At 43.9% G+C, this 14,894-nt stretch overlaps 2 protein-coding genes across 3 annotated transcripts; both read right to left on the bottom strand.

The window, feature by feature from the left end:
* Nucleotides 1-4,389: 4,389 nt before the first annotated feature.
* LOC115141413 (calcium homeostasis modulator protein 5-like) lies at nucleotides 4,390-12,602 on the bottom strand. Its single transcript, XM_029680243.2, has 2 exons — nucleotides 9,209-12,602; nucleotides 4,390-8,935 (listed from the first exon to the last, which is right to left on the bottom strand). The coding sequence occupies exons 1-2, from the start codon at nucleotides 9,749-9,751 to the stop codon at nucleotides 8,546-8,548; spliced, it is 933 nt and encodes a 310-aa protein (XP_029536103.1). The 5' UTR covers nucleotides 9,752-12,602; the 3' UTR covers nucleotides 4,390-8,545.
* Nucleotides 10,200-14,773, bottom strand: LOC115141412 (calcium homeostasis modulator protein 6-like). Of its 2 annotated transcripts, none has more exons than XR_003865363.2 (3): nucleotides 14,069-14,767; nucleotides 12,579-13,066; nucleotides 10,200-10,289 (listed from the first exon to the last, which is right to left on the bottom strand). XR_003865363.2 is itself a non-coding variant. In XM_029680242.2 (3 exons), the coding sequence occupies exons 1-3, from the start codon at nucleotides 14,658-14,660 to the stop codon at nucleotides 12,629-12,631; spliced, it is 720 nt and encodes a 239-aa protein (XP_029536102.1). In that variant the 5' UTR covers nucleotides 14,661-14,773; the 3' UTR covers nucleotides 10,313-12,628. The 2 variants fall into 2 exon arrangements, 1 of the variants encoding a protein (XP_029536102.1); XM_029680242.2 differs by lacking the exon at nucleotides 10,200-10,289 and having other exon boundaries at nucleotides 10,313-13,066; nucleotides 14,069-14,324; nucleotides 14,635-14,773.
* Nucleotides 14,774-14,894: the final 121 nt, after the last annotated feature.

Below are 14,894 nucleotides of genomic sequence, written 5' to 3'. Positions count from 1 at the left end.
ACTTTGGCTTCCCTCCAGGCCTGAGGACAAACATTTTCCTCTCGGTGCAGATAAAACAAAATATGACATATAGGTGTGGCTATAGAGTCAGCTACTATTCTCATTGCTTTTCCATCTAAGTGGTCAATGCCAGGAGGTTTATAATTATTGATCGATAACAATCATTTTTCAATAACTTTACAAAATTCAATCTTACAATGCTTTTCTTTCATTATTAGTTTTTTTATGCATGAATATGATGGCTCACTGTTTGTTGTTGGCCATTTCTGCCTAAATTAGTCCATTTTGCCAATGAAGTAATCTGTCACACCTGCTCCAGCAAAATTAAGGCAGTTTATTAACATTACATTCACAACACACTGTGTGCCCTCAGACCCCTACTCCACCACTACCACACATCTACAGTACTAAATCCATGTGTATGTTTATTTATTTTACCTTTATTTAACTAGGCAAGGCAGTTAATAACAAATTCTTATTTTCAATGACGGCCTAGGAACAGTGGGTTAACTGCCTTGTTCAGGGACAGATTTTGTACCTTGTCAGCTTGGGGATTCTATCTTGCAACCTTTTGGTTACTAGTCCAACGCTCTAACCACTAGGCTACGCTGCCGCCCCCGTGTGTGTGCGTATAGGGCGTATGTTATTGTGTGTGTGTGTGTGTGTGTGTGTGCCTGCCTGTGTGTGTGTGTTGCTTCACAGTCCCAACTGTTCCATAAGGTGTTTTTTAAATCTGTTTTTTTTTAAATAAAATTTTACTGCTTGCATCAGTTACTTGATGTGGAATAAAGTTCCATGTAGTCATGTCTCATGTAGTACTGTGTGCCTCCCATAGTCTGTTCTCTTGTGGGGTATGCATGGGTGTCCGAGCTGTGTGCCAGTAGTTTAGACAGACAGCTCTGTGCAGTCACCAATACCTCTCATAAATACAAGTAGTGATGAAGTCGGTCTCTCCTCCACTTTGAGCCAGGAGAGATTGACATGCATATGATTAATATTAGTTCTCTGTGTACATCCAAGGGCCAGCCGTGCTACCCTGTTCTGAGCCAATTACAATTTTCCTAAGTCCTTTTTTTGTGGCATCTGACCACACGACTGAACAGCAGTCAAGGTGTGACAAAATTAGGGCCTGTAGGGCCTGTCTTGTTGAAAGTGTTGTTAAGAAGGAAGAGCAGCACCTTATTATGGACAGACTTCTCCCCGTCTTAACTACTGTTGTATCAATATGTTTTGACCATGACAGTTTACAATCTAGGTGTCATGCCCTGACCTTAGAGAGACGTTTTATTTCTCTGTTTGGTTAGTGTGATGTGGGGTGGGCATTCTATGTTTTGTATTTCTTTGCTATTGGCCGGGTGTGGTGGCACACGGGGAGATTGGCGAAGTCAGGGTTCAGACCTGACTCCGGTCAAGCACCGTGTTATCCGGTTCTGCGCACCATGCCTTCAATGTGCATCCACAGCCCGGTGTGCTCTGTGCAAGCTCCCGCAGTTGCCGTGCTAGAGTGGGAATTCAGCCAGGACGGATTGTGCCGGCACGGTATGCCCAGTTCGCCAGCACAACCCAGTGTGGCCTGTTTCAGCTCCCCGCACTTGCCGTGCTACAGGGGGGATTCAGCCAGGACTCGTTGTGGCAGCTCTATGCTCCAGACCTCCAGTGCGCCTCCACGGCCCAGCATATCCTGCGCCGGCTCTACGCACTATGCCTCCAATGCGCCTTCAGAGCCCAGTGCATCCCGTGCCAGCTCTCCACACTCACCGAGCTAAAGTGGGTATCCAGCCAGGACTGTTGTGGCAGCTCCCAGCACCAGGCTTCCAGTACGTCTCCTCAGTCCGGTGAGACCTGTTCCGGCTCCACGTACGAAGCCTCCAGTGATGATCCATGGTCCGAAGCCTCCAGTGATGATCCATGGCATGAAGCCTCCAGTGATAATCCATGGCCTGGAGCCTTCAGTGATAATCCATGGCACAAAGCCTCCAGTGATGATCCAGGGCCCGGAGCCTCCAATGATGATCCGTGGCCCGGAGCCTGTAGTGGTAATCCATGGCACGAAGCCTCCAGTGATGATCCATGGAAAGGAGCCTGCAGTGAGGGTCCCCAGTCTGTAGCGAGGGTCCGGAGCTTCCGGCGACGGTCCGCAGTCCGGAGTCTTCGGCGACGAGCTGCAGTCCGGAGCCTCCAGCGGGGGTTCCCAGTCCAGAGCCTCCGGCGGTGGCTCCCAGTTCAGAGCCTCCGGCGATGATCCACGGTCCGGTTCCTCTGGCGATGATCCATGGTCCAGTTCCTCCGGCAACGATTCACGATCCGGAGTCTCCGGCGACGATCCACGGTCGGGTTCCACAGAAGTGGAGGGATCAGCGTAGGGAGCGGAGGCTACGTCCCGAACTGGAGCCGCCACCGAGAGTAGATGCCCACCCGGACCCTCCCCTATAGGTTCAGGTTTGCGGCCGGAGCAACACAACGACAACAGCCATCATCGAAGCAGCGTTACCCATGCAGAGGAAGGGGAACAACTACTAGAAGGCTCAGAGCGAGTGATGTTTGAAACACTATTAACGCACGCTAACTTGCTAGCCATTTGTGGCGCGCGTTAATAGTGTTTCAAACGTCACTCGCTCTGAGCCTTCTAGTAGTTGTTCCCCTTGCTTCGGTTACACCAGCCTCATCTTGGGAGTTGATAGGCTTGAAGTCATAAACAGCGCAATGCTTGACGCACAACGAAGAGCTGCTGGCAAAACGCACGAAAGTGCTGTTTGAATGAATGTTCACACGCCTGCTTCTGCCTACCACCACTCAGTCAGATACTTAGATACTTGTATGCTTGTATGCTCAGTCAGATTATATGCAACGTAGGACACGTTAGATAATATCTTGTAATATCATCAACCATGTGTAGTTAACTAGTGATTATGATTGATTGTTTCTTATAAGATAAGTTTAATGCTAGCTAGCAACTCACCTTGGCTTACTACATTCGCGTAACAGGCAGTCTCCTTGTGGAGTGCAATGAGAGAGAGGCAGGTCGTTATTGCGTTGGACTAGTTAACTGTAAGGTTGCAAGAATGGATCCCCCGAGCTGACAAGGTGAAAATCTGTCGTTCTGCCCCTGAACAAGGCAGTTAACCCACCGTTCCTAGGCCGTGATTGAAAATAAGAATGTGTTCTTAACTGACTTGTCTAGTTAAATAAAGGTCTAAAAAATAAATGTAAATAAATAAATCGGCAAATCGGCACCCAAAAATACCCATTTCCGATTGTTATGAAAACTTGAAATCGGCCCTAATTCCGATTAATCGGTCGACCTCTACACTGTATACAGTACCTTGTAAGCGTTTGTATCTGTCATGTGTGAATGTTGCTGTTTATATGTTTACTACAGTGTATATCTTTATCTTATCTGACTTGCCACAACTGAAGTTCCTTCTGTAAAAATTAAGTAATTCAATCCAATACCTGTGTTTACACAGCACATTCAAGATAGGAAGCTATATTGAATCCAGATATGCCTCTCTTGGCTGGGGTCCATATCCAGATCTTGAAAATGTCACATGTGCTTCTGCAACGCCCTCTACTGCTCATCCTGTGTCTCCGTGACCTGCCACCACTCGCCCAGTACTCTCTCCCTCTCCCTTTCTCTGTGTGTGTGTGTGATTGTGTGCGCGGAGACAGGTGTGCTGGAGTCAGAACAGATCCCCACCAGCTGCAACCTGTTCCATAATCAAGACCTCTACAAATACTCAGCCCTGCCACTTCCACGCAACCGGATCATAATCCCTGCTCAGTCAGTCTATGTTCTAGCCGTTTGTTACTGTTCAGATCCTGCTATCCTGTTTTCCTTGCCTGATGCTGTTTTCCTCTCCGCTACAGTTCTGCCCGCTCTGACTCTGGTCCCTGTCTCCTGTCCCAAGTGTCGTCATCGTGCTCCTCTGTCCTGGATTCCCCACTCTACTACCTCCTTGAATTCCCCTCCGGACCTTCTTACCTTGTCTCAACCCCTCTCGCTCCAGCCTCAGCCTCCACACCTGGTTTCCAGCAGCCCGCCCAAGGTTCCCCTGACTTCATTCCATCTCCCCCTGGGGTTCAGTAAATACCTTGGTTACTTCATCCCAGTCTCCTCATCTGAGTCAGCTCTTGGGTTCCTCTGTTCCACCCCACGTAACAGAAAATAAGGACGATTTCTGATGCATTTCTGAGTTTTCAGCACGTGCTCAATAATTTGACAATTATGAAATCAATTTTATCTTTCATTCACAAATAATTTTGGATTCCCTCCGATATCATACATAAAATCATTTGGTGGCTGGACATTTCGAAGTCAGATTTAGCACATTTTCAATCAGACTGTTAAGGCTGTGTAAGGGAGGCGAAGTCAGGTGCAGGAGAGCAGAGTAGAGTAAACAGGCGCAACTTTTATTCCGTTCAACAATAGGCACAAAAATGACATAAGTGCCCAAAAACACGGAACATAAACTGTAAAAGTATCGCGCGTAAACATACACCGTTAACAATGAACAATTACACACAAAGACATGATGGGGAACAGAGGACTAAATACATGTACATTGATTGGGGAATGAAAACCAGGTGTGTATGGAACAAGACAAAACAAATGGACATATGAAAAATGGAGCGGCGATGGCTAGAAAGCTGGTGATGTGGATCGCCGAACGCCACCCGAACAAGGAGAGGAGCCGACTTCGGCGGAAGTCATGACACAGACCTACAAGATTGAACTTTAAAATATACAGTACCAGTCAAAAGTTTGGATACACCTACTCATTCAAGGGTTTTTCTGTATTTTTACTATTTTCTACATTGTAGAATAATAGTGAAGACATCAAAACTATGAAATAACACACATGGAGTCATGTAGTAACCAAAAAAGTGTTATAAAATAATAATATATTTTATATCTGAGGTTCTTCAAAGTAGCCACTCTTTGCCTTGATGACAGCTTTGCACCTAAGCGGGTATCAGGTGCGCGTCTTGAATGTATCTCACCCCAAATATCTCCCTGGTAGCAGGAAGATTTTGTAGGCCCGGATTGGATGCATGTAGAAACTGTCCCATTACGGAGAATCTGGAGAATCTGCGTATCTGGAGCATGTCTATTCCATATAAGGTATTGAATAAAAGGTTAGATATCCGTAAATATATAGATAAAGATATCCCTTGATATTGACTCTTTTCACCCAGTGAGTATGACTCGCGGGCCGCTAACAACCTTTTAGGCCTACACCTTGTTCAGTGTTCTAGCTAACAACCTGGTAACTTACACTCAATAGAAAAATTGTGCTTTTACACAACATACAAACCTAATATTCCACAAATGCCTTTGTAATTTCAATGACAGGTATTTGTATCAACATTAGGTTTTTGTAATAACCAAATGTCTTAATTAACAGGGTTACATATTAATATCTAGGCCACGTGCTTCAGAAGTAGCTGGAATTCATATAGGCTATAAAGTATCTCAATCGATTTTTCTCCTGAATTTTATATTATGCTACTAACCTTTTTAAGTTGGAAGCATTAGTACTTAAGGATTTATTTTTATTTGGAGCCCTGCCTATAAGTGACATGAAACCAAATATGGAGATGATTTGGCCATTAAAGACATACATGATCCCATCCCTTTATCACTTCCATTGACTGCTAGCTTGTGGTGGCTAAAGTTAGCCGAAGTTTGTAGTGGCTGTTTAATTAAAGAAAACCGAACCAGAGCTACACTGAGTGTACAAAACATTAAGGACACCTGCTCTTTCCATGACCTAGAACGACCAGGTGAATCCAGCTGAAAGCTATGATCTCTTATTGATGTCACTTGTTAAAACCACTTCAATCAGGGTAGATGAAGGGGAGGAGACAGGTTAAAGAATGATTTTTAAGCATTGAGACAATTGAGACGTGGATTGTGTAAGTGTGTCATTCAGAGGGTTAATGGGCAAGTCACAAGATTTAAGTGCCTTTGAGCGGGGTATGGTAATAGGTGCCAGGCACACCGGTTTGTGTCAAGAAATACAATGCTGCTGGGATTTTCATGCTCAACAGTTTCCTGTGTATATCAAGAATGGTCCACCACCCAAAGGACATCCAGCCAACTTGATACAACTGTGGGAAAGCATTAGAGTCAACACGGGCTGTTATCCTTGTGGAACGCTTGCGACACCTTGTAGAGTCCATGCCCCAATGAATTGAGGCTGTTCTGAGGGCAAAAGGGACAGGTACAACTCAATATTAGGAAGGTGTCCTTAAAGTTTTGTACACTCAGTATATAGCTACTTTTCAGATTTTTGTCAAATAAATTAGCTTTCTGACCTTCCAAGACTGAGGAAACAAAGCAGTCAAAGGTTATGGAAGTTATACATGACGTAATAGAGAGCTGAGATGAGAGGCACTTGGTGCCTGAGGCCCTCGGTTGTCTGAGAAGGCAGGTCTAAACATCTACAGTGTCTCAGAAACTATTCACACCTTTGCTTTTTCCACATTTTGTTGGGTTACAACCTGAATTTAAAATGGCGCCGGAAGAAATGGCAGCAGTTTTATGGGCGCCCAATGAGAACTTCAAGGTCCTTGGTGTCCACATCAACAACAAACTAGAATGGTCCAAACACACCAAGACAGTCGTGAAGAGGGCACGACAAAGCCTATTCCCCCTCAGGAAACTAAAAAGATTTGGCATGGGGTCTGAGATCCTCAAAAGGTTCTACAGCTGCAACATCGAGAGCATCCTGGTTGCATCACTGCCTGGTACGGCAATTGCTCAGCCTCTGACCGCAAGGTACTACAGAGGGTAGTGCGTATGGCCCAGTACATCTGCGGCTAAGCTGCCTGTCATCCAGGACCTCTACACCAGGCAGTGTCAGAGGAAGGCCCTAAAAATTGTCAAGGACCCCAGCCACCGCATGGCAAGCGGTACCGGAGTGCCAAGTCTAGGACAAAAGGGCTTCTCAACAGTTTTTACCCCCAAGCCATAAGACTCCTGAAGAGGTAATCAAATGGCTACCTGGACTATGTGTTCCCCCGAAGCCTTTGTTTTTATTACACACTCTGGGACTTCTGTTCCTGCGGCGGTCCTCCGGAAAGCCAGTTTCATCATAGCGCTTGATGGTTTTTGCGACTGCGCTTGATGAAACTTTCAAAGTTATTGAATTTACATCATGAAGCTGGTTGAGAGAATGCCAAGAGTGTGCAAAGCTGTCATCAAGGCAAAGGGTGGCTACTTTGAAGAATCTAAAATATAAAATAGATTTAGATTTGTTTAACACTTTTTTGGTTACTACATGATTCCATATGTGTTATTTCATAGTTTTGATGCCTTCACTATTATTATACAATGTAGAAAATAGTAAAAATAAAGAAAAACCCTTGAATGAGTAGGTGTCCAAACTTGAGACTGGTACTGTATGCAAATGAGATATTTCTGTATTACATTTTCAGTACATTTGCAAACATTTCTAAAAACATGTTGTCATTACGGGGTATTGTGTGTAGACGGGTGAGAAACAAAATCAATTTAATCCATTTGTAATTCAGACTGTAACACAACAAAATGTGGAACAAGTAATGGTGTATGAATACTTTCTGAAGGTACTATAACTACACCGATATGGCTGCATTCTCCCCCTCTTAGTCAAACATGGTGGAATATGGACCGTTTTTACCGGGTTTTTTTATCAGGCATGATGCAACATGTCCTAATAATGTTCTATGTACATGTTAATTTACTGCTTACACATTACATGGTAGGGATTTTACAGATGTTAGAAAGGAGAACGAAAAAAAATAAACAGGTTCAACAAATGTTTTTGTAGAATCCAGTGAGAATATCCCGTATGTCATACATGATTTATTACCTCTTAATGTGTGAGTTATTGACTACTATTGACGTCAATAATTGAACAGGACGGTAGTAATGGCAGAGTTAGTCCCAAATTAACATAAAATATAAAGTGAGCTGCTTCGCTTGTACTGCCATAGAAAGACACTTTATGGTGCTCAGGTTGTCATAATAATGTAAACATTGAGTTGGGTAAACATTTCAAGCAAATTGCATGGTACAACTCTGTCATTCATGTAGCATTCATATTGTGGTGCAATATTACACACAAAATACCCAATTAAAACTATACAATTACAATAGCTCTCCTACCAATATGTACCAGTAAAGTGAATGAAATGCATCAAAGGCATATCAAAGAGAGGTAGAGGAGACTTTGTCAAATCAAAGTGTTTGTTATGACAGGGACATTGCATCAGCTAGTGTTCATGACCATTCACGAACTGTGGGTTCCAGCAGACAAGAAGCCCTACTGTTTCACCACTTCTGCAATGGCTGCATTCTTTGGTAAATCACTGCTGTGTCACTGGTAATAACTTTCTGAATGGTGCTCTGTGTATATGTCAGTGCTTTGGGGGAAATGCAGGCAACAACGCTTCTTATCAGTCTGTGAGTTAAATCTACTGTATTTACTGCATGTCATTTATAAAGGTAAAACAAATAGGATATACTATAATTCATACTCTGCCATTGTCTGCCCCTCTCTCAGCCCATCTCTATGCCGTGCTCCAGCTCCATGACTGGTCTTTTCTCAGGGCTGTAGTCTCGGTCATCACGCTCCACATACCTCTGCAGGGTGCTGTAGCACTGCTCACTCTTGGAGAAGGTGTAGAGGGCTGAGATCTCCTCCCAGGCTTTGTGGTTGGGGAATGGGAATATCTCCGGGTCACGGTTCTCAAAGAAGCTCTTTAGGTTCCTCTCGGCCAGCTTGGATGCATACTCCATAGCGAATGTGTCAAACTGCTCCTTCTCCTTTTCTACGTAGCGCTTCCAGAAGGTGAGCTGCAGGTAGCTGACCTTTGAGCGGCAGTTTGTGTAGCAGGTCCCGAGGAGCCCTAGAACGGCTGAAATGATGATAATACACCAGCCCAGTATCTGGGGATGTACAGAGATGAACCAAAACTTACGCTCACATAAAATGAATAAACAATGCCAACAATGATAATTGTTAACAACAAACATATTCAATACTGTTGCTTTACTCTCAATTGAATTACAAACAGTAAAATAAATCAACGAATTACACCTTCATTTTGGTCTGACTCGTACCAGCATTTGCAGCTGTATCAATGACCCATTGACAGTGAAAAATATGACATTCCACCATACAAAAGTCACAAACAGGGTCTGACTGCTGCTTGCACTCACCTGTGACTGAGCGCGGAACATGAGCAACAGTTCCATGTTCTCGTCGCTGGGCAGCTTGGACTTGCTGCAGGGCACGCGGGCCAACTCCTCCCGGCACATCAAGGTCTTGTTTTTACAGAACAGATCCACCACCAGGTTATCATCCAGCCCGCTGACAGCACACTCGTAGAAGGTCCCGTTCAACAGTGCCACACACAGCCACATGATAGGGGCCACACAGGCACCGGAGAAGATTTTGACAAACACTTTGAGGCAGCCGAAACAGTTGCCCCTGGGGCATAGCTTAATGGGGTTTAGGCAACAGCCAGTATAGAGGCGCCACAGCCTGCTGCTGAAGAAAAGACCCAGCACCAGAAGCACCAGGCCTGGGCCCAACAGGAAGGTCAGGCCGTATGCAAAGTTCTGGTCGTGGTTGCAGGGGCACTGGAATGAGACCATGGAGAAGATTCGCTCTCCCCCGATGGTCAGGATGGCCATGAAGCTGTAGCCAATGGTGGCCTTCTGGTTCATGAAAAAGCGCAGGACGGTCTGGAAGTTATCCATGGTGTCGACAAGGGGTTTGTCACGCACGTTCCGCAAAAACCAAAATAATGCAAAGAGAATGGAGAATTAGAAGAGGAAAAATACAGCGGTGAAATAGTTTAGACGCAAACGGTTGCGTCTCCCAACACTCACTCCACTCCCTGTGCTGTTTGAGCCGAAGACAAAACACACTGCAGTTCTTCTGAGCCTATTTATGCCCCTCCCTTTCCCTCCTTCCTGTTCTTTCTCTTTCACTCTTCCTCCTCACCAACTCCTCCCTCTTCTCCTCACTGTATCTCTGTTCCCCACCCTTGTCCACCCACTTAATCCAGTGAGGTTGTCTGCATTCTCCAACTCTCAAACCACACCCTGATATGTATTTCTTCCTTCTAAATGTCCTTCTCTGTCACTCCCCCTCCTTTCCTATGCGTAGGTAATAAAATAGCAGTGACTGAACTGGCTGAGATCCTGTAGATCTGTTTTTGTACTTCAGACCATGCAGCTGCCGTTGTCCTCTCAGAGTGACGCCATATGACAAGTAGCCACTGGGTCATGGAGTCTGTCAAAAAAACAAACATTAACTTTACTTTAACCAGATTTATTTCGATAGTTATTTGAGCAGCACAGTGATTTCAGCAACACAATGTATTATCTGTATTAAATTCACATACAGCTTGAGCCAGATACAACATTATACAGTATATGAAATCACCCGTTGCTCTCTCTCTCGCCCTCTCTTTCGTTTTCCCTTTCTCTTACATGCACAAACACGCACACGCATAAACACACACACACACAAAGCAATGTGGTATTTCGGCACGAAGGCTGCACTGCATTCATTAGCAGTTGCAAAATGAAATGGGAAATCAACAGTAATGTTAATACTGAGCTATGGAACCTCACGCAGATGCAATATCATGCATACCCAAAAATATAACACAGAGCACAGTTTTATAGACAATCATATAGCTAGCTAGACATTTACATTAGACTTGCATAAGACCTACCATTTTTTCAGAAAAAGGAGAAATGGGCAGATCAAACACGTGTTCTGAGTCAGTGGTTGGGAAACAGAAGAGTTTCCTCTCCCATTTCCTGTAGAAGGCTGGGATGAGTTTCTATGCTCTACAATTCCCACAGGATGAAGCTATAATATCCTCACCCTAAAAGGCTCTGAGTGCATTGATTTCTCCCACAGAGCAGCTTTTAACAGGGCTGGACTAGCCACATCAGGTACCTAATGTACTAAATCAAAATGTATCTTGTCACAAAATGTAAAAAAATACCCTAATGACCAATTTATCAAGGTATATGTTAGTCTTCAGAGCTTTGTGGACCCGTTACCTCAAATTCACTTGCATTGGTGTCAGAAATGAGATAGACAATCATATAGCTAGCTAGACATTACATTAGATTTGCATAAGACCTACCATTTCTTCAGAAAAAGGAGAAATGGGCAGATCAAACACGTGTTCTGAGTCAGTGGTTGGGAAACAGAAGAGTTTCCTGGGGCAGCAGGGTAGCCTAGTGGTTAGAGCTTTGAACTAGTAACTGAAAGGTTGCAAGTAAAAATCCCTGAGCTGACAAGGTACAAATCTGTTGTTCTGCCCCTGAACAGGCAGTTAACCCACTGTTCCTAGGCTGTCATTGAAAATAAGAATTTGTTCTTAACTGACTTGCCTAGTTAAATAAAGGTAAAAAATAAAATAAAATAAAAAGATACTGTGAGCAGGTGGAGGTGAAAAGGTGTTTGAAAGAAAGTCGAGGCACAAGACTCGCTTCCCGAATGACAGTAAGTTGAGTGACAATGAGGCAATAACATAGCAAAAAGTCAAGTTTACTTTCCCCTTTTGGACCAAATTTCTGCATTATCCTCATACTTAAAGTGAATACTTTCATGCTCCTCCACTCATCCAACAATAGTACCATAAGACTTCTGATACCGATGCAGCACATTTAAGCTTTACACAGAGATACGGATCTAACCATTTCGCTAAGTTATTATTCAATTCAGAGCTGATGTTCATCGCAGTTCACTTGTGGCAATGGTCGGTCTACAGTGCAATAATATAAATAACAATAACGCAGAAATACGTTGGAGACCAAGCTTGTAAGGTCCAACTAAATATTCTTGTGGGTTACCGTCATAAAGATGCTACATATACACTGGCAACAGGATTTTACTTGAAAGTATTTTGCAGTGCACTAGCTAACAGGAAGTAAATATGCTCCTTATTTTTTATTTAACTAGGCAAGTCAGTTAAGAACAAATTTGTATTTACAATGACGGCATAGGAACAGTGGATTCAGTGGATTCTGCCCCTTGTTCAGGGGCAGAACGACAGATTTTGACCTTGGCAGCTTGGGGAATCAATCTAGCAACCTTTCAGTTACTTTCAACACTCTAACCACTAGGCTACCTGCCACCCCATTTCATAGAACCAGACCATGCTTTTCCTGTTTAATACCACAGACCACCTGTATGTAGGTCAAGTCTGAGGAGCATAAAAATACTAAAGAGAAAAGAAAAGTAGAAGAGAAAGAAAGTATGATCAACTATAAAAAAATATATATTTTTAAAATCCCTTCTGAGCATATAATTTCAAATAAAAAGCTGCAAGCAGCACTCGTGGTACAGTGAGTGAACTTTCAAGTAACAATCTAAAATTGGGAAGTATTGTTATTCAAGTGAAGACCTGAGAGTGGTTAATCAGATGTAATTGGTCTTTCTACTGAAAAATCCCCCGATGCACAGCAATAATGATGACGATGATGACGAAGATTAGAACGCTGACAATAATCCTCTATAATGAGTCATGACTTTGATGATAAAAATAAGGATGCTTACAGATAGGGTCATGATAGTGATGCTGTTCCTATGATCATATGCATGCCCATTCACAGCATCATCTTGCCCTCATCCACAAAGGCGAGCACGGCTGGATTAGCAGTGTATGGACCGTCTGACCTGACAGATGACATCCTGTGGGCCCTGGCCTCTGCTGGGTCGTGGCACATCTCCACGTACTTGTGCAGGATGCTGTAGTAGTGGTCTCTGGTGCTGAACCTGTAGAGGGACGAGATCTTCTCCCAGGCCTGGTTAGGTGGGGTCGTGACAGGCTCTGGAGGCGTCTGCTGGAAGAAGCTCTTCAGGTTCCTCTCGGCAAGCTTTTCGGCGTGATCTGCCGTGTAGCTTTCCAGCAGGTCGCTCTCCCGCTGGGCATAGACCCTCCAGAACTTCAGCTGCAGGTAGCTGACTGGGGAGTTACACCGGGCAACACAGGTCAGCAGGAGGTTAAAGACCATGATGGAGGCAATCAGTAGCCAACCCAGGACCTGAAATCAAAACCAATACATTCAACACAATATTCAACTATCTTGCTTAACCCCTTACCTGGAATGCCTGAGTTAATGTCACAGTTATAATACAGTATACTGTACTGCTCAAACTCAAACCATATCTATAAAAATAGCAGGTAGCAGGAGAATGTATTAGGGAAGCATACTGTATATTGAACGGTAGATTCATTTCAGAGGTGTGTGTTGGTCAGCAATTCCTCCATCACCTCTTCACATAGGAAGCAGTGTTTCCCGTAGGATTTTTTTCAGCAGTGGTGGTAAAGTTAGCATAGGGGGGAGTGGGTGTGGCCAATGGTGCGATCTCCGACCATACATTTTAGAGGCCCTCCTCTTGGCCACAGAGAAAGAATGTAGCTGTTTCAAAGCTTATTTCCTGCAATTCTACACATTTTGTAATGGAGCCATGTTCTTATGCTATCTGAGTGACTCCAACATTCTATCAAAATCAATGGGGGCTGCCTTATCTTTTCTACATACTTTATATCTGGTTTTAAACTTTTACATTTACACTGAAAACGTTTTAGCAGCTGCTGCCTGTCACTGCTAAATTCATATAGGGGAAACACTGGGAAGTTTTGTACATTAATGACAACAAGTCATACAGGAACTAAGTCAGGCAGAAGAATAACTGCTATTTTATAACAATGGAAGTAGACACTTCTGCTTTGGGGCATTTTAATGTTGCCATTTCCAAATGAAATGCGATGCAACAAATGCCTTCAAAGCAAAAATGTGTACTTCATAATGTCCGTTTGAAATATATTACAACTCCTTTAGCTGTCAGAACACATACAGTGGTGTCATTTAACGTTAGTAGAAATCTGTCAGTCTAATCACCTACACTCCAACAGGCCGTCGACAAAAACAAGGATAGCCCACTAAAACATATTGAAGCGAGTAAAATGGGGCAAAGAAGATATGATACAAATAGATAATTCAAACCATAACTTGGTTCTATTAGTGTGAATATTATCTCACCTGCGACTCAGCGCGGATGGTTGCCAGCACATCATTGCTGTCGGATTGGGGCACGTGGGTTGCTCTCCCGCAGGGGAATTTATAAAGTTCATCCTGGCACTGCGGACTCTTTCCATCGCAAAGGTGGTTTGTGAAAACCGTTACATTGACGCCAGTCATGGCGCATTCAAAGTAATTGCCATTGAGCAAAGCGACTGCAATCCAACTGACAGGTGCAACTGCTGCTGTCGTGGTGATCTGAAAGAATACCACCCCACTGGCGCAAACATATTTAAAATTACAAAATTTGGATTTGCGTAAACACAAACCTGTAAACAATTTCCATGTTTTATTGCTCATGATGTAACCTAACACCAACAGTGCCAGAGCAGGCACTAAGAGAAACACCATGCCGTAGGAAAAGTTCCAGCCGCTGCAAGGACATTTGAACACCACTGACGAAAATATCTGTTCCCCGCCTGCAGTTAACAACGCAACTAAACCAAACCCGAGACTAGTCTGCTGTTTCTGAACAATTTTAAGAACAGTTTTGAACTTATCCATCATTCCAGACGCACAGGACTCACAGGCACTTCTGCTGATAGCAAGTCATGAGAGCATATAAATTGACGTGACAGCTATACTTTCAGTTCTCCTGTCCTCTCCGGCGCGCCTCCAACTCAGGATGTTGTAAACATGAAGTCACTTCACTAGGCTACAGTTTATTTATGGATGATACAATGAGGGTATTCTATTAATTCCCAGACCAGTCCCCCAGGTTGTCATGCGCCCCAAAAATCTGAATGGGGGTGGTCTGGATGGGTGCTTGCCCCACATCTATAAATAG

This window comes from Oncorhynchus nerka, linkage group LG14, assembly GCF_034236695.1.
Source record: "Oncorhynchus nerka isolate Pitt River linkage group LG14, Oner_Uvic_2.0, whole genome shotgun sequence".
Lineage (NCBI taxonomy): Eukaryota > Metazoa > Chordata > Actinopteri > Salmoniformes > Salmonidae > Oncorhynchus > Oncorhynchus nerka.
This window is presented reverse-complemented; position numbering and strand designations above follow the sequence as displayed.